Below are 20,645 nucleotides of genomic sequence, written 5' to 3'. Positions count from 1 at the left end.
ATCTCTTACTATCCAGTCATTTTATTTTATAATATAAACATTAAGTTTATAAATTTTTCTCTAAGAACTCTTTAGCTCCATGTCACATGTTTTGTTGTTGTTGTTGCTGCTGTTCGGTTTTGTTTTGTGACAGGGTGTCACTCTGTCGCCCAGGCTGGAGTGCAGTGGCGCAATCTTGGGTCACTGCAACCTCTGCCTCTTGGGTTCAGGCAATTCTCTTGCCTCAGCCTCCCAGGTAGCTGGAACTATAGGCTGTATCAATTTAAATGAACATTATTCGGAGTTTGCAAGGTAAGCTGTTAAAAACTGTTAACTATTTCTAAGTACTTGTCCTTGTGAATCAAAACGTTTTTCACACTGTGACAGCTAAACAATGATATAGAATTTATTCAGATGTTGAAGTACTGAACGACTACAACGGCAATCTAGAATATTCTGGTTACAATTTTCTGGTAAAAACACCTCATTGTACCCTTGACTAACTTTATATTAGGAAAAGTTTTACATTATAATTTATAATTATAAAAATGCCCCTTTCATATACATTGGAGTTTAATGCAGCTTAAAATAAAACAAAACAAAAACTTCCCATACTCAACAAATCTGCTTCGAACCAAAGTGCTTTTTAGAATTAAAAAAAATCTGAACCAAGCTCCTGATAGATTTCAGCTGGCCAAAAGTTTAATGTTCCTGTCCACACTTGTGAACTTGTCTTCTGGCTCCCAAAGCTAACTTAGGGGTTAAAACACTGAACTGGTCAAAACCCAGGATAATTAACTGCCAAGTTCTGAAAGACCACGGGGTACTACTACACAAACAGAAATCAACTATTAAGTATGGCTGTGAATTAAGGATTTCAAAAACTTTTCAAAATAGAGTTGTGGGCAGTACATGTAAAGGCAATACAACTTATTTTACCAGCACCCAAGTAACTGGAATTCTAAATTAACTAACAGTCCGAATGCATTTAACATAGGATATTTTAGGGTACACTACAAGGAATAGTTCAATTTATCATGCCCAATAATGATGACAACAGGTCTATTTTTTGAGAGCTTACTAGGTGCTGTGGTAGGTACTTTACATACACAATGTATCATTTTCAAAACAACTCTGCCAGATGAGTATACAGGTTCCATTTACAGCTGAATACATGTGGAGAGGTTGTATAATTATCCAAGGTCCCATACCTAGTAAGTAAATGATCCAGGATTTAAATTCAACTGTACTTGAATTCCAAAGCTTATGCTTTACTAAAAATGGATTACAATATGGTGCAATGAGTACCTATCTTCAGAATGAGAACCATGAGGCTCTTTACCGTTAGATTAAGAACAAGATGCTCAGTAGAGGTTGAAGTTGTGCTCACTGTATGGCAGAAGAAATGGTATGAATACACATATATAAAATATTATCATGTTAAAAGGGTTTTTAGGTTTTCTGCCAATAAGTGAGAGAATTAAAAGATTTTACAGTAATTACTAGATAATGAAACTGAAGAAAGTGGGAAGGATGTATTTGTGGCTGTTACTACTAAAAAAACTAAAGATTGACTATAATAAAATCCCTGAAATAATAACTTGGAGGTGAAATATTCTTACAGCTGAACACATGGGGAAAGGTTGTATAATTTATCCAAGGTACCATATCTAGTAAGTAAATGATCCAGGATTTAAATTCAACTTTACTTGAATTTCAAAGCTTATACTTTACTAAAAATGAATTATAAAATGGTACAATGAGTACCTATATTCAGTGTAGGTAAAATCATACCATATGGAAACTCCTTAAAGGAAGAGATTATATCTTATTCATTTTTGTCTCATCTACACATGGGACATTTCATACACATTTGGTGTATTCAGTAAAATCTGGAAGAAATGAACACAGCTAAAAGCAAATAAGCTAAAAAGGTCTCTAATAAAATATATCCAAATGTGAATGCATCTAAGTCTATGTGTCATATATATAGTCCTTGAGGGCACTTTATGTGTATATTACAGTAAATATAATACATCAAGTTCAACTCTGAGTAATCATGAAATGATCCCAATGAAATTTGTATACTCTATTTAAGAAAAGAGAACATCCTATATATTTTTATATAGTTTTCATCAAAAAGGTTAATTTTTTAAAAAATCATGTACACATAGGAGCAAATCTTAGCCACACTGTAAACTCAGCAATTGAGAACAGCAGATTCTCAAGGTACTTGAAAATTAAGGTTTTATGTTAGTTGCTTTACAATAAATATTATAAAAAAGAATAGCCATATTATAAACTTTTCATAAAATACAATTCATACTAGAGTTAGAAAATCTTTCAGTCAATAAAGAGGTCCAATATTATATTAAACAATGAAAGAACAGAGCATAACAACAAATTACTGAAAGTAGAAAGGCAGAACCCCTCAACTTCAAACTAATGATTTTCTAATGCAAAACACTGAGACATGGTCTTGCTTTGTTACCCAGGCTGGAGTGTAGTGGCACGATCACAGCTCACTGCAGCCTCAACCTCCAGGGCTCCAGTGATCCTCCCACTTCAGCCTCCTGAGTAGCTGGAACCACAGGGTCGAGCCACTATGCCTAGCTAATTTTTTAAAAAATAATTTTTGTAGAGATGAGGTCTCGTTATGTTGCTCAGGCTGGTCTCGAACTCCTAGCCTCAAGCCATCTTCCTGCCTCAGCCTCTCAAAGTATTGGGATTACAGGTGTGAGCCATCATGCCAGGTTGCAAAAACATTTTTCAATAAATCATTTTGATTTTCTAGGTGTAGAAACTTTGAGAAAAATTTTATAACGTTAACACATATGTCAAAAGCAAAGGCACTAAATGCAATGTAAAATTATGGCGAAGTGCAAGAAAAAACTAGTTTTAAACTTGCCAAAAAAGAATAACAAATTCAGAGAGAAAATGTCTGATATAATTTGAAAGTATAAAGTAGAAAAATTTTAGAACAAGAGTGTGATCAATAAGCACTTGTTAAATTATATTACTTATTATTTTTTCATCATGATTTCTATTAACCCAAACTGAGTGCTCTTTCACTTTCTGTAGCATAGGTATTTATGAGAATGAACTGTTAACATCATATTGCCTCTAAGGATGTACCCTTACCTTGGCAGTATTCTGTCAGGGAGTTTGTGTGCTGGAATAGCAACGGGTAACTTTTGCATTTGTCTTGCATAATCAAAAAGCCCTGGTAAATTATGGGAATAAAGCTGAGAAGCTTTACCTATAAAGAAAAACAAATATGACGTAAAAGCTAGTAACAAATAATAATTGTAAGGTATTTGAAAACTAAAATACTTACCAGATATTGATAGCAAGCAATTGTTCATTACATACAACCATGTACACCTTCGAGGGAACAGCTGATTAAAAAAAGACACAAAGTTTATAAAGAATAATACATAACAGCAATGTAAATCTGTACACAGTAATCATGTAAGCTGTCATATCTATAGGTCAGTTCTTTAAAAAGTAAGTTATTTTTAATATAAATTAACTTTATCAATGATTCAAAACAAGATGATATACATACATACATATTTATGTGAGAGAAAAAAATATATTAGGCTAAATTTTAGCCTAAACACGATATGATCAGCTCAAGTCTCTCTTATGATTAAGGGCTAGGCTATGTAACCCCAAACTATGCAGGGAATAAGAACATTTTCAAACAACATCTATTCCTTTATTTTGGTTCTGGGGTTGAATAATTAAGATTGTCCTGTCTACTACTCCCAAAATATACTTATCTAGGCATAATATGCAATGCATGGCTTCTAGGGTGTATGATACAGAAAAAAAGGATCATGGTGTAGTGGAACACAGGATACAGAAACACTAGGTATGGAGGGAAAAAAAAAAGGCTGAGACAGAATGTGATGAAAACTCACAAATCATAAAGGGATATATATACACACATATATAGATATATATACATATATAGATATATATACACACACATATATATATGAAATTCATTACTAAAATTTAGTACCATAAGAACTGAGAGGCATCTCTGGAAGCCTGAAAGTGGTCACAATTTAGAGCAAAGAAAAGTGAATTTCATGGAACACAACCTATATATTTAAAAAAAACACTCTCATTAAGACATTTTGCTATGCGTATCAGTGGTTTTTAAAGTGGTCCTTGGACCAGCAGCATCAGCAACACCTGGGCACATGGTAGAAATGCAAATTCTTGGACCTCACCCCAGACCTACTGAAGCAAGAAGTTCTGAAGGAGGACCCAGGAATCTATGGTTTAACTAGGCCTCCAAGTAATTCTGAGGCAAACTGAGGTTTGACAGCCACTGATGCACATAATTAAGCATTCTGATTTAACAACCTTTGTTGTTGGGTTTGCTCTGGTAATTCCTACAACTAAGTTACTCCCAAAGTAACTGAGATGAGAGAAGGGAATAGAGAGGACGCAGGGGTGAATGATGAAACACATCAAGGCCTCTAAGGACATTACTTTATGGAAACACAGCCATAATAATGGGACTGAATAACTAAAAGAGAAAAGGTAATAATAAAAGGGAGGCGAAACAAAGTAACATTTTGATAAAAATTTTATTTCATTTACTGGGAAAATGTACTTACAATTAAAATAACCAATTTCTCCAAACAACTAAAATGTGGCATTGCCAATACAGTTTTTTAATTTGTAAAATGTGCCTATACCTGTGCCTCAGATAGAGAAGATATCAACATCCATTTCCTACTTTCTGCTTTTCACAAAAAATTCACAACAAAATTGGGACTTCATTGGCTATACTGAAAAAATCAGGCAAAGAAGGGGCAATGACTTATTCCAGACCACATATCAGTATATGTTATCAAAGTAGCAAGAAACAGATTTTTATTTAATTCAGTGTTGAACTGGGTTTTTATATACATATCCACTAAAAAAGTATTTATCTGATACCACATCTATGGTTTACTATAAAATTATATACTTGTAAATATAAGTGGGTTTGCTTATTTAATATAAACATATATAAAGTAGCAAGACAAGACACAAATTCCTTTCATATTTTCTACATAGGGACAATGAAAAGGTATTTACGTATAGTTTTATTTTAAAAAAGTACTGGATTTCATTATGAATTTTCATTTTTAACAACAACTTTTTCTAGATTTCTAGTAACAACAACTTTACTAGATTTTCAATGCTTTCTTCCTTTAGTGAGTTAGGTTCTAGGTGAAATGATCGGTTTAATAAATAAGAATATAACAGTTAAGAAGGGTAGCTTCTATATTCTGCCTAGACTCATGTATCTGTTTTACCAATGACTCTGTGTGATCTTGGGTAATTTACTGAATCTCTGTCTCAGTGTTCTTATCTGTAAAACAGAATATCTATATCTCATAGAGCTGTATGGTAATTAAACACGATACTCCTTGTAAAACACTTAGAAGAGTGTCTAACACACACTGAGTACTGAATAAATGTTAGCTATGAATAATGAAGCCAGATAAAAATTTTTAAATCAGGACCCTGATTTGTGTCATCTCCTCACTTTTCAGAATCTTCTCCTATCTAGTAGGCTCATGCCACCCTGTTTCCTCTAAAGTCTAGAGAAAATCAAACTAATCATCAATTTCATAATAAGATGGAAAATTCAGGCTCCACATATACTAATTCTTTAGTCTTATAGGCTCCCTCTAGGAGGGAAAAAGGTTTCCTTTGAAGGGCAATGTTTCAAAGAAAAATTACTCTAGTAATCTAATTTCAAATGCTAAAGCAACTAAGAAGGGAAGTTATTGCAGACTGGGGCTAGGTGTGGTTGATGGGTGCCTTCTCTTAAGAGTCCTAGCCGGGCCTGGTGGCTCACACCTGTAATCCCAGCACTGGGTGGGTGAGGCAGAAGGACTGTTGAGCCCAGGAGTTTGAGATCAGCCTGGGCAACAAAGTGAAATCCCAGTCTCGACAAAATACCAAAAAATTAGCTAGGCATTGTGGCATGCGCCTGTAGACTCAGCTACTGAGGACGCTGAGGTGGGAAGGTCACTTGAGCCCAGGAGGTCAAGGCTGCGGTGAGCTGTGTTCATGCCACTGCCCTCCAGCCGTGGTGACAGAATGAAACCCTGTCTCAAAAACAAAAACAATGGAAGAGTTCTTCAAATTAGGTTGATAAATGCTTACTCCACCTATGCATAAAGCTGGCCTTATTCCTTACAATTAATATTGTTACCAATATTATTTCTGGATATCTCATTATACCCAATAAAAATAGGACCATCTTTGAATTATTTATTTACTAATTATTATAATTACAAGATCCTTTTCCTCCCTTTCCCTGTTCATAGGTACTTTTCAGTCATTTCACTGTATACCATTTCCAGATTAAAAGATTTACAGTATATCATAGTTTAGGATCTTGTTAGAAAATTTGATTTAAAAAAGAAGATGAAAATGTTTAGTCATGAATAAATCATTACTTACAGATTGTTTCTTTCCATTTTATTTGTAATCAATTTATTTTTATTTTTATTTTGTTTCGAGATGGAGTCTCACTCTGTTGCCCAGGCTGGAGTGCAGTGGTGCGATCTTGGCTCACTGCAACCTCCGCCTCCTGGGTTTAAGCAATTCTCCTGTCTCAGGCTCCTGAGTACCTGGGACTACAGGTGCACACGACCATGCTCGGCTAATTTTTGTATTTTTAGTAGGGACAGGGCTTCACCTTATTTGTTAGGCTGGTGTTGAACTCCTGACCCATCTCGGCCTCCCAAAGTGCTGGGATTACAAGTATGAGCCACCGCGCCCGGCCTTGTAATCAATTTATATTGATAAAAGAATTAGTCACACAACCTGAAGGCACCCCAAACTCAGTATGATCAAATTGAAAGCATTACCATTCTCTTCAAATCAATACATCCTTCAGTATACTATACTCCATCTTTCTGTTACTGTCAAGCACCCAGTCACTCAAGTGGAAAACCTGAAGTTAACCTAGACCTCTCTTCACCCTCCATGTTGAATTGGTCACTCAATTTGGTCAATTCTAGATCTTTGATCTTTCTCCAGGTCCAACATTTCTCTACAGGAACTATACAACTGGGAGAGAGAATATGGTGAAGTAGTTAAGGGCATGGAATTTGGAGCTAGCTTGCCTAGGTTCATATCCCAGTCCAGCCACCGAATAGCTGTGGGGTCTTCGGCAAGTTACTAATCCTTTCTGTGCTTCAGTTTTCTCATCCGTGAAATGAGAATATCAATGGTATCTACCTCTGAGAGATTTCATGAAGACTATATAATGTATGTCAAGCATTCAAAAACACTGCATGGACACATAGTAAGCTTTATGTAAATATTAGCTATTAATATCATCATCATTATTATCAGTTTGCAGGTTGTTTTATGTTCCTGAGTCCTGGGTACTAAATGACAAAAGCTCCCCCCACTCATTGTGACACTCAAAAACATCCCCATATCGGGGGAGAGGAGGAGAGAAATGGGGAATGACCACTAATGATTATGGAGGTTCTTTTGGAGATGACAAAAATGTCCTAAAACTGATGGTGGTAATGGCTGCACATGCTGGGAACATACTAAAAGCCACTGGACTGTACCCTTTAAATGGGTGAACTGTATGCTATATGAATTATATCTCAATAAAACTATCTTTTCCCCTCTGTTCTCGCTACCTCTGCCCTGAATTAACACTCTTTCACCATTTGACCATGGTTTTTAGTCTCATCTCTCACCATACTGCAAACAGATATTTATAAAACACAGGTCTGTTCCATCAGCATGGTATACCAAGCTTAGGTATTTGGCTTCTGCCTGCCTACTCAGCTCCATCTACTGTTACTATTCTGTACTCCAGTCAAATTGTCCAGTCATTGTTCCCATACTTGCCACGCTATTTCACATCTCTGTGCCATCATGCTTATCCTGTCTGTGTGGCAAACTTCTATTCATCAGAATTTAAGGTCCATCTCAAATGCCCCTCCTTCTCATCTCCCCACAGGAGGTGCTGGTGACATCCACCTCTATGGCCAATATCTTATACTCATTCCTATGACATCTAATCCTGAGTGTTGTAGTTACTGGTTTATACATCTGTTTTCCCTATTAGATCATGAGCTTTTCAAGGGTATGGACTAGTCCTGTGAATCTGTCTTCAGTATCTGGTAATTAGAACATGCTCCATGAAGTTTTTTTTTTTTGAGATGGAGTTTCACTTTTGTCGCCCAGGTTGGAGTGCAATGGCATGATCTCAGCTCACTGTAACTTCCTCTTCCTCCTGGGTTCAAGCAATTCTCCTGTCTCAGCCTTCAAAGCAGCTAGGATTACAGGCACACGCCACTATGCCCAGCTAATTTTCGTATTTTTAGTAGAGATGGGGTTTCACCATGTTGGCCAGGCTGGTCTCGAACTCCTGATCTCAGGTGATCTGCCTGCCTTGGCTTCCCAAAGTATCGGGATCACAGGCACTTGCCACAGTGCCCGGTCTCATGAGGATTTTAAGAATAAAAGAGGCTGGGGCGGGGTGGCTCATATGTGTAATCCCAGCACTTGAGGCCAGGAGTTCGAGACCAGCATGAGCAACATGGTGAAACCCTGTCTCTACTAAAAACACAAAAATTAGCCAGGCATGGTGGCTCATGTCTGTAATCCCAGCTACTTGGGAGGCTGAGGCATGAGAATTTCTTGAACCTGGTTGCAGTGAGCCGAGATCACACCGCTGCACTCCAACCTGGGAAACAGAGTGAGACTCAGTCTCAAAACACAAAACAAAACAAAACAAAACAAAAAAGAATAAAAGAGGCAGCAAGTCATGAAACTGAATCTTATTTCTGGTCTAATGTGTACTTATGGTAACTTAAAAATTAAAAAAAAAGAATATACAAAATAACATACCTGTTCCATTGATGTTTCATGAAGTTCATTAAGATTGAGGGTATAAATCCCTTCTTCGGCACCAAATATCAAGTACTGATCTGAAACAAAAGTAATTCATTGACTGATTTTGGTAAATAAAAGATTTTTTAATAGGATTTCTATAATCTAAACTTCCGTAAGTATGTATTAACATATAAAACAAGAATTACCATGATTTATAAGCAGTGACTACAAAGAAGAGGTTAGACACTTGAGACCCATAAACTGAATTATATGTAAATTTTAGCCTCAAAGCAGTGAAGAGAATTTTTATGTAAGGGAGATTCTGAAGAGTGGTATAGTACATTCTTCACTCATCAGAGAGTGCTAAGAACTGGCAAAGAATCTGCAGTTCCTTTTCCTAAAACCCCCTAAAGAGAGGATCATGTGCAACTGACATACAGAATATAAATCGAGAGTGGCTGATACAGATTCTAATTATTTCTGCAGAATTTTTTTTCAGAGCTGTACTATAAGCACTCTTATTTAAAAAACCTCAGAATCTGACCACAGTCCATTAAAAAGTTAACTAAAACTTGGATACCTGCTAGGGTACTCAGTATCTTCTAAAAGATATGAGAAGCATGGCCATGGTCCTTTCTGTTTTTCTTTCCAGAGCAGGAGCAGGAGTGGAAATTTATTAAAAAGGCTTTAGAACAGGAAAGAAAGGAAAGAACACTTCGAAGAGATCCAAGCAGGCAACTTGAAGAACAAGTGCCCAATCTGTTTTTAAGACAATACAGAGTAACAGGTCAAGAACTTTTCTAGACTAACTAGACTAAACTGAAGTATGCTGAGAACAGTATAGAATGCTAAGAGCATTCCTAAAGTGCCCAGCATTTAAGATGAGTACTGGGAGATTAATGGCGTAAGATTTGTGGTCAGACAGTACTGGATTTAAACTGACCCTTTCTAATTGGCTACAAACAATGAACCTCTCTGAGTGCCAGTTTCCTTGCCTATGACATAAAAGTACTTAAGACTATTTAATGAGTATATGTGTATGTATACAAAAATGTTCATGTATAAATGTTCTATGTGTATGTTACATAAACAGACAGCTATTAAGATCCAGATATACAGTGAGAAGACACAGACAGTTCTTAGTGGTGCCTAAGGACAACTTTTCTGATTATGGTCCCTTTTAAGGTCAGAGATCCTCTCAAGTGGTCACTAAACCCTGGGTCCTTGGTAGCTAAATTCCTTGCATAATGGCTGTTTTGAAAACAATGAAGCTATTGGCCAGTGGTTCATGTCTATAATCTCAGCACTTTGGGAGGCTGAGGTGACAATTGCTTGAGCCCAGGAGTTCGAAACCAGCGTGGGGAACACAGAGAGACCCCATCTCTACATAAAATTAAAAAACAAAAACAAAAACAGCCAGGAATGGTGGCATGTGCCTGTAGTCCTACCTACTCGGGTGGCTGAGGCAGGAGGACTGCATAAGGCCAGAAGTTTGAGGTTATAGTAAGCCATGATCATGCTACTGTACTCTAGCCTGGTTGGCAGAGTAAGACTCTTTCCCTAAAAATAAAAAATAAAAAAAGATACCAGACTACTGTGCAGCAGCAGCAGAAACATTTCTGGAGGAAACTAGGGTGGCACAGAATACATGGCTTCACTATATTGAGATGGTAACTATACAATGAAATTTTAATGTTATGTGTCACTTCAAACACTGATAACAGCACAAAGAAACATATTAACCTTAAAATTTAAAAAAAAAATTATAACAAAACTTTTTTTCCCCAGAAAGATACTCAGAAAATAAACAAAATCACAAATGCTTTCATGGCCCCAGTTTAAAAAAATTAGGAAGATAACACATAAAAAACACACAATACTACCTCTTGTATCTGGGTTTATCCATGATGATGCACAGTGAATTTTCAAGGGACACCCATTAAAAACTTTTGAAAAACATGCACCCATCTAGGGAAACAAAGAATAACCAATATGAAACAGTGACAAGTAACAGTCTTTAATATATAAAATGTAATTATTATCTATTTTAATGTGAGTCTATAGATAGTATACTGAAATTATGGTCATCTTCAAATTTACAGAAGTAAGTGTAAGAAATCACCATAGTCATTTGCCTAACAGTGGTACCACAAGTTTCCAGGTGCCACAATAATTTTACTTGGAAAAAAGAGAAAAAAAAGGTCATATGTAGGAAATAATAATCTCTACAAAGGAAGACAGTTTTTTTGTTTGGTTTCATGAGCCTAAAAATGGCATTAAATATTGAATTTCACATTACAAACTGAAACAGGTATGGCTGATTTGAAATTCATGTAGGTACTTCAACCTCCAAACATATAGACTTTATTTTTTAATTTTTTCAGTCAAGCAATCTGATTATTTTCCCTGGAAAGATTCATTAAAAAGCTTAACTCTTTGATGTTAATATTACTTATCAAGTCTATTTACAAACTTTTCAGATAATATATCATAATTAATTATATCACTCATTTGAACTTTATATCCTCAAAGAGCAAAATATTAACTCTGAAATTATCCTTCTGGTTAAATTCTCAAGGCACAAGAATGTTGACTCAGGTAATCACTTTTACTACTGACAACTTGAGAGAAAAACAGTACGAAAATATTTTTGGTCAGAGAAAATTTTAGTATTTGTCATGTTGGCCTATATTAAAAGAACAGCATTTGTGCATCATTCTATAGATGGAATGTCTTCCTCACAAACACGGAGGTAACATACTGAAAGAAAACATCACTAGTTGACAATAATGGATTAAAAATATTAACATAATTAAAACATGGACCTTAAAATTTCCCTTTTAATGACAGAAATATACCAACCAATATATTTTTAAAGATTTTGGTACCAAAAAAGAACAATTTAGCTTGGCAATACCATCAGGTAGTAGTAGACCAATAGAAACATGTTTATATGATGTAGGGCAGAAACTGTATCATTTAACTAATCCTAATAACAACCTTTTAAGACAGCTACGGAAATTTGTATGTTGAGGTACTGCTAACTCCTAGAAATTTACATGACAAAATGAAGAACAAAACAATCAAGCCAGTTCCCAATCTTAAGCTAATTTGTATAGTTGGAGTCTACCTGGCATTCATAGATACGTTGCAGTTTGTCAAACTGCAAGCCTGAGGTAAGTCTTTTATCTTGCAGTCAAGTGGGAAGTTTTGCCCTATTGTATATATTTCTCTGCTATAATATATATGCTATATAATATAAAGTATACTGTATAAATTAGTATTAAAATTATTTTAACATATTTATAATTTAAGTATGATACACATTACGAATATAAAGTGTATATATTTTGTAACATAGTTTATAAAGTATACTCTGTACTAATTAAACAGTAGAATTTAAAGGTAAAAAAGGGTGGGGTGTGGTGGCTCACACTTGTAATCCCAGCACTTTGGGAGGCTGAGGTGGGCACATCACCTGAGGTCAGGAGTTTGAGACCAGCTTAGCCAATATGGTAAAACCCGTCTCTATAAAAACACACAAAAAATTAGCTGGGCGTGGTGGCAGACACCTATAGTCCCAGCTACTCAGGAGGCTGAGGCAGGAGAATGGCGTGAACCTGGAAGGCAGAGCTTGCAGTGAGCCAAGATTGCGCCATTGCACTCCAGCCTGGGCAACAGAGTGAGACTCCGTCTCAAAAATAAATAAATAAATAAATAAATAAATAAATAAATAAATAAAAGGCCAGGTGTGGTGGCTTATGTCTATAATCACAGCACTTTGGGAAGTGATCTGCCAAGGTGGGCAGATCACTTGACGCCAGGAATTCGAGACCAGCCTGGCCAACATGGTGAAACTCTGTCTCTACTAAAAATATAAAAATTAGCCAGGTATGGTGACACATTCCTGTAATTAAATTAGCAATCTTAAATTAGCAATCTTTTAGATTTTTATTCAATAGTAACGAAGGTTCTTTCAAACAGACGAAAAGAAAACCTAAGCAAAGATAACACATACGAGTGACTTAGCTTGAAACTCAGCCTACTCCATATTTAGTACTTACATGCACTTTAGGTGTTGGAGGAAGACCATTACTAATAGGCTTCTAGAAAAAGAACACATGTACAATTACACTTTTTTTTTGCTGCTGTTTCATATAACAATACTGTATTTCAAACATATTTATTCAAATAAAATACATGAATACATTCTTTGTAAAACAAAACATTACAGTTAAGGCTGAAGTTCCCTACAGTTCTTTCACAATGCACTATTTCTAGTATTTGCCCCAGAAAAACTAGTTTGGTGTAAAACCTTCCAAATCTTTCTCTAGTGAATTAGATATACTTATGTAATCATATGGCTTTCCAGACTTTTTTGGTATATATGTAAATGCATGTTCCCACAGAAAATCATTTTTTGTGTGTGTGCTTTAAAACACTAGTAGTTATACACTGTCTGCATGTTCTTTGCCTTAAAATTGGACAGTAATCCATATCGGTCATATAGACTTAGTTCACTTGTTTTAACTGCAGCACAGCATAAATATACTTTATTTAACTATTCCTTAAACATTATTCGGTATTTAGATTACTGTCAATATTTTACTAGAACACGAATGCTGAAATAAACATTCCTGCATATGTTTACACATATTCTTACACAGCCTATGAGTGGATGTTTTTATGGGTACACCGTGAGAAGTATACCACAGTATGGGTATACTGAGAAACTACTGGTACACAGGGTCTCTACCTTTTACATTTTAGTGCATATTGACTGTCAAACTGCTTTTCAGAGTGTACATATCACATCACACCCACCAGCAATGTATGAGAGCTCCTGGTTCTTTCTAGTCTCACAGCAATATCACCAAGCTGATTAGTAAAAAACCTTCTCTCCTGTGTTCCTCATTAATTTGCATGCCTCTGATTGCTAGGAAGATTAAGGATCTTCTAAAAACAGTGTTTATTTGCTATCTGTATTTCCTCTTTTGTGAATTCTTTTCCCATTTTATTTTAACTGAGTTATCTTTCTTCATATATATTTGCTGGAGCTTTTAAAAATATATTCTAGGTTTCAGTATTTCATCTGTTATATATATATAACAAATAGTTTCTCCTTGTGTATAGATAATCATCATCATGTTTACAATGTGTTTTGCCAATTGAAGTTCTCAGTTTTGATGAATTCAAATGTATTAATCATTGGTTAGAGTATACAGGCAATTACAAGGAGAAGAAATGTAACACATTTGCTCACCCACACTATCCTGAAGAATGCCAGATATTTCTCCAAGCGGCCACATTCTTGAGTATATGAACTGTCCCCTGAGAGGGAACCCCCTGGGTATACTTTAAACACGAACTTTGTGACAGTCTACATTTCTTTCAAGGTTAATCTCAATAACATCATTTTAAGGAATGATGTTATAATTTTTCCCTAGAGCTGCCATACGTCAGAATCACTTAAACAATTAGATGAAAACTAATAAAAAAGCTACTGTTAATTTCATATATATAACATAAGAATACAACATTTCTGAAATTAAGATGAGATACTTACTTTGTAGATATATTTTTGAGGATGCACACACCTTGTATTTGCCATAATTTCAGATACCTTTTTATTCCATCTTACAAATAATTTATATATATTTTTTCTTATGCTGTTATTAAATTATCTATTTTAGCAAAACATCATTTTTTGTTGTTGTTGTTTTTTGTTTTTGAGACAGTCTTGCTCTGTCACCCACGCTGGAGTGCAGGGGCATGATCTCGGGTCACTGCAACCTCTGCCTCCCAGGTTCAAGCGATTCTCGTGCCTCAGCCTCCTGAGTAGTTGAGATTACCGGTGCCTGCCATCACGCCCGGGTATTTTTGTGTTTTTAGTAGAGACGGGGTTTTACCATGTTAGCCAGGTTGGTTTTGAACTCCTGGCCTCAAGTGATCCACCTGTCTCGGCCTCCCAAAGTGTACAGATTACAGGTGTGAGCCACCATGCCTGGCCTAGCAAAACATCATTTTAAATTAGGGAGCTCTGAGTGTTATAACTCTCAGATTTAACCTAAGCACTAATAGAATTGGTTGTAAATATTATTTAAAATAAATAAGGCTGGGCGTGGTAGCTCACACCTGTAATTCCAGCACCTTGGGAGGCTGATGTGGGTGGATCATGGTCAGGGATTCGAGACCAGTCTGACCAACATGGTGAAACCCCATCTCTACTAAAAATACAAAAATTAGCCTGGCATGGTGGTGCACACCTGTAATCCCAGCTATTCAGGAGGCTGAGGCAGGAGAATCACTTCAACCCGGGAGGTGGAGGAGGTTGCAGTGAGCCAAAATTGCGCCACTGCACTCCAGCCTGGGTGACAGAGTGAGACTCCATCTCAAAATAAATTAAATAAATAAATAAATTTATTATTTTTTATTATTTAAATTTTTCTAGAGATAGGGTCTCGCTCTGTCACCCAGGCTGGAGTGCAGTGGCAGGCAAGCATAGTCCACTGTAACCTCGACTTCCTGGGCTCAAGTGATTCTCCTGTCTCAGCCTCCTGAGCCGGATTATGGGTGTATGCCACCATGTCTGGCTAAATTTGTATTTTATTTTTTGTAGAGACAGGGTTTTGCTATGTTGCCCAGGCTGGTCTTGAACTTCTGGTCTCAAGTGATCCCCCTGCCTTTTCCACTGAAAGCACTGGGATTACAGATGTGAGGGCTGTAAATAATTTTAAGAATTACAGCATAAACTGTAAGCACGCTTCAATATATCACTGATACTGCTGATCCTATGATACAGCCATAGACATATTTATTTCAGAATTACTGAAACAGTTAGTTGTTTATCTTAATGAAGTAAAGTAACAGAAAAAGTGAACTAAAAATGTATACACAAAAATGTTTACTTAGTACCATAGGAAAGGTTAAAAAAAAAGTTTATATCTCTCAAAGGCTATTTATTTTATACTGTGTTATAGTCACTCAGCTGCATTTTTGTACTATTATGTTAGCAGGTCTGTTAAAATTTAAATTGTTGAAAGCAAAAAGGCACTGCTCAGTTGGATAGAACTTCATAAAACCCATTTCTGAAGAAAGTTTACACTCTTGTTAAAAATAACCTAAATTTCACAAATTACAACGAATAACACAAAATACTTCACATGAATTTTAAGAATAATATGTCATATTGTATAGTGAAATATTTTTAAAAAGTTAAATAGATATAGCACAAAAACCTCTAGTGATGTGCTTACTGCAGAAACCATAGCACATATGTGTACAAACATACTGAATATACTACAAATTTCTATAAAAATAACAAATATTAGTGTATACAAAAACTTCCAAAAAATTCCATTCATCTCGTTGATATCTGTTGAGGTAATGGGGATTTTAAGGATTTTCTACTATTTTAAATTCTATGATGATAGTTGAATGTCTTCCAGTGATTATAAGTCAATTCTTTACAAATGTTTAAAATTTTTCATCTCTTCATGATCCCTGATGAATAACATTTATGTTTTAACAGTTATGATGTTTTAGCTAACATTTGTGATAGGAGTAGCTACTAAGGCTAATTTCACCTTTCCTGAAGTGGTAAGAGCAGCAATGTCTCTACTTATGTAGTCTCTAACAGTGGTCCCCAACCTTTTGGCACCAAGGACTGGTTTCGTGGAAGACAATTTTTCCACAGATGGGGGTTGAAGGGTAGGGTATGTTTTGGGGATGAAACTGTTAATCAGGTAATCAGGCATTAGTTACATTCGTAAAAGCAGTGTGCAACCTAGATCCCTCACATGTACACTTCACAATAGGGTTTGCGCTATGAGAATCTAACGCTGCAGCTGACCTGACAGAAGGTGGAGCTCAGGTGGTAATGCTCACTTGCCCACTGCTCACCTCCTGCTGTGTAGCCCAGTTCCTAACAGGCCACTGACCATTACTGGTCTGCAGCCCAGGGGTTGGGGACCCCTGATCTATACTTAGAAATTTGTCCTGGGGTAGAAGCTACAGCTTTCTTTATCTATGTCCTTCTTTCCATAACTTCATGAGACTGTAAAAGAAACTATTAAGAATCAATTACCCTCAATGAGAATAACAATAGTTATTTTGTGAACAATCACAAGAATACTAAGCGTTTACCTGTATAAAGATGGTTTATAATATACTACATAACAAATTGGTTTAAATAATGGAAACAATAAAAAGCCATCATTCAAGTTTACCACAGCTAAGTTACTTTTTTTCAAGATTTAAATAATCTATTCACCATCATAATATACTAAAATATCAACATAGTAATTGTGAAATATACTAGTGCTATAGTTTCACTAATTGTAAGCATAGAACTAACTTAACAGTTAAAAAGGAAACAAATACAAGTAGAACTTATGAATATCAATACCTACTGGTACATCTTTCTTTTCTTTTCTTGAAAGGTTTGTGCCTCTATGTTCATTTTGTTGTTGACATAATGAGCCATCTCGTTCACCATTTAACTGGAAGGAGCTCATTCCATTTCCTTCAATAAGATATATTCATTGAAAATGATTAATCTTCATGAAAATTTTTATTCAGAAAGTTATCAAGTAGGAAAGGAAAAATATTAACTTTGGGATAGTGTCATTCATTTGGGATCACCTAATCAGAATATTTACTACGAAAGTAAGACGTCATATGTATGTTCTTCTATTTATACCTCTATTTCTGGCATATTAGGCAAATTTAAATTCAGGTTGTATATAAGTGCATGTATTTGTCAGCTTTAAAAAACCAAATACTGATTTTGTAACTACTTTTAGAAAAGGGGTGATTTATATTATGTCATCCAAGAAACTTTAGTTGCTCTTTTTTTTTTTTTTTTGAGAAGGAGTTTCTCTCATATCACCCAGGCTCGAGTGCAATGGCGTGATCTTGGCTCAGTGCAAACTTTGCCTCCCAGGTTCAAGCAAGTGATTCTCCTGCCTTAGTCACCCAAGTAGCTGGGATTACAGGCATGCACTACCATACCCAGCTAATTCTGTACTTTTGTTTTTAGTAGAGATGGGGTTTCACCATGTTGGTCAGGCTGGTCTCAAACTCTTGACCTCAGGTGATCCACCTGCCTCGGCCTCCCAAAGTGCTGGGATTACAGGTGTGAGCCACCGTGCCCGGGCTAGTTGCTCTTTTTTAAAATTGCTTCTTCTGGATAAACACAGAGGAGTCTTTACAGTGTTAAAATAGCTCCTTCTAGTATTAATTTGGAGGCAAATACCTAGCAAGTAATACCAATTACTTTTTTAGAAACGATTAAATGAAATAAGGAGTTGGACAAGGTACTCTCTTGTAAAACAGAAGTAACCTAGACACAAAACACATTTTCCGTGTTTGTTCACAGTTTAATTTGCATTGTTTCCACACTGTAGCTAAACAAATAGTGAACCAGTCTCTAGAAGAGAGAACACTAAATATGAAATGAGAGATGAGGACAAAGTATCGCAGACTGTGTCATAGGGAATCCTGTCACAAAAACACTTTAAGCCAGTAGGCAAAAAAGCAGAAAACATCTCCATAGCCATTGCTTTCCTTCACTCCTCCACCAAAAGAATTTCAAATAATCTCTTAAAAGAAAGTTTTCCTCCATTCCCCCTCCCCCCACATAGTATGAAAACCTGGTAACGTATTTGCTGTCACCCTCCACCATTACCTAAGGCAACAGGTTTTTGAGGGGGTAATCTGGGAGGTGGTGGTCTGGGTGGAACTTGGGATGGCTTTGCTGGGCTCCCCGACATGGGACATCTCTTGATTGTTCCTTGATTTTCATCCTCAGTAGAATGCATTTCCTGTGGTATGAAGATAGACTTAGGCTGAAATAATATAGAAAAAGAGACCAATGTTGAAACATCAAATTATTTTCCTGAAGTAAATACTATCATATGTCGGAAGCTTTCAAACTATTTCTACTACACATTAGAGGTTTACCAGATGAGTTTAAAGGTTACTCAACCATCCAATTCAGATTATCTTATTGTTGTAAACATATTCTAAAAATGTACACTAAAATGTGTACATCTCAGGTTTTGCTGCTGTGCAAATAATAGGGTCTCTAAGTCGACTTTTTTGTTAATTCCTCATAAGTCTCCCCACTTAGACTAGCCAAATAAAACTATTTCAGTCTCTCTTATCTCCTTCAATTTAAATGAATCTTTTTATTTTAAATATTCAAGCTAGTCAAAGTTCAGCGCCTTATCAACTGTCTAATCTAAGCTGTCTCTTAGGTGACTCAATGTCTTTATGGTAATGCTTAATCTTTCAGACCAGGTGCACGAGAGGATACCAATTAAAATGTTACGTTGGAGAATATCAACACAGCAATATGGGATACCTGAGATACTTTTTGTACAAACAATGGAAAAACCTACAGTTGGCTGACGTTTGGAAAATTTATAACGTATCTCTTATTATTGTTCAGTACTTATTTCTTTGAAATTCAGATCTCTTTACTTCTGCTATGATAAAACTAAACAAGCAAGTACAGCATTATTTACCTGTATGAATCAGGATTTTCTCAATTGTATAAAATGTAAATAAATGAAAATAGTAATAAACTGAATGACAAGACTGGTAAGACTCTAACTCGCATTTGTAACACTCTGATTTTAAACTTTAAAGCAGCTCATATTATAATTAAAATTTGCTATGCATATGAACTTATAAAATAAAATATATATTACCTCATTTTACCTTTTAAAAAACAACCCATCAGTTGAAATCACTATTTTAGAATGGTTTTGTTTGGAAAAATAATTTTGTTGTTAAAAAGTATTTAAAAATTGTTGTACTATTTTATATTTTTAATTTAAAATTATCTTTTGAAAATTAAGTATCTATGATGATAAATTACTATCCTTTATTTATTCTTAGATGTCAGGAACAGATTGCAGATTTTGAGAAAAACAATCTTATAAGAAATGTGAGTTTTCTAACCCAAGTCAAGTAACGCTAATCCATTGATACAATCATTTTCAGTGTAAATTCCTAGGACTTGTTACTTAGAATGAACATTAAATAAGGCCAGGCACAGTGGCTCATGCCTGTAATCCCAGCACTTTGGGAGGCCAAGGCAGGCAGATCACCTGAGGTCAGGAGTTTGAGCTGAGCCTGGCCAACATGGCAAAACCCAGTCTCTACTAAAAAATACAAAACTTTAGCTGGACGTGGTGGTGCGTGCCTGTAATCCCAGCTACTGGGGAGGCTGAGGCAGGAGAATTGCTGGAACCCGACAGGAGGAGGCTGCAGTGAACCAAGATCATGCCACTGTACTCCAGCCTGGGTGACAGAGCGAGACTCTGTCTCAAAAAAAAAAACCAAAAGAATGAACACTAAATATAAGTTGGGCATTATAAAAAGAGACAAATACAATAAAAAATCATTTACTTATATCAACTTCACGATTTTTCTTTGTGGGTCACAAATGAAAAGTTAGAAAAACTCTCAACAAAGTATTAAATTGGCAGAACAATAACACATACACATATATCAAATTGAAAAATAAATCTGTCTACCTTTGGTGGCAAAGGAGGTGGAACTTTTGCTTTCAGAGTTGAACTAAAAACGGAAAAGTTTAGAATCAGAACTATTCATTTTACAAATGAATCAATCCTAAAATATAATAATTTTTTCTTACAAATGAATCAATGCTAAAATATAATAATTTTTTCAAAGACACAGAAAAAAATTGCACAGACATATCATTTTCAAAGATTGCAAGTTTTTTCTAAAGTATTTTGTGAAAT

The 20,645-nt window shown here is 35.6% G+C and overlaps 1 protein-coding gene across 2 annotated transcripts in view; it reads right to left on the bottom strand.

Annotated features, from left to right (window-relative positions):
- Positions 1-20,645, bottom strand: part of MAP4K3 (mitogen-activated protein kinase kinase kinase kinase 3) — a 185,522-nt gene that overhangs the window by 19,372 nt on the left and 145,505 nt on the right. For both annotated transcript variants that reach the window (XM_011935930.1, XM_011935931.1), the window contains 8 exons: positions 20,415-20,457; positions 18,557-18,716; positions 17,280-17,392; positions 12,933-12,974; positions 10,752-10,836; positions 8,884-8,963; positions 3,317-3,377; positions 3,121-3,238 (listed from right to left, as the gene is read on the bottom strand). In XM_011935930.1, coding sequence (XP_011791320.1) covers positions 3,121-3,238; positions 3,317-3,377; positions 8,884-8,963; positions 10,752-10,836; positions 12,933-12,974; positions 17,280-17,392; positions 18,557-18,716; positions 20,415-20,457 — 702 coding nt within the window. The remainder of the gene's footprint in view (positions 1-3,120; positions 3,239-3,316; positions 3,378-8,883; positions 8,964-10,751; positions 10,837-12,932; positions 12,975-17,279; positions 17,393-18,556; positions 18,717-20,414; positions 20,458-20,645) is intronic.

The sequence above is a fragment of the Colobus angolensis genome, unplaced genomic scaffold (genome assembly GCF_000951035.1).
Source record: "Colobus angolensis palliatus isolate OR3802 unplaced genomic scaffold, Cang.pa_1.0 Scaffold15, whole genome shotgun sequence".
NCBI classification, from domain to species: Eukaryota; Metazoa; Chordata; class Mammalia; order Primates; family Cercopithecidae; genus Colobus; species Colobus angolensis.
This window is presented reverse-complemented; position numbering and strand designations above follow the sequence as displayed.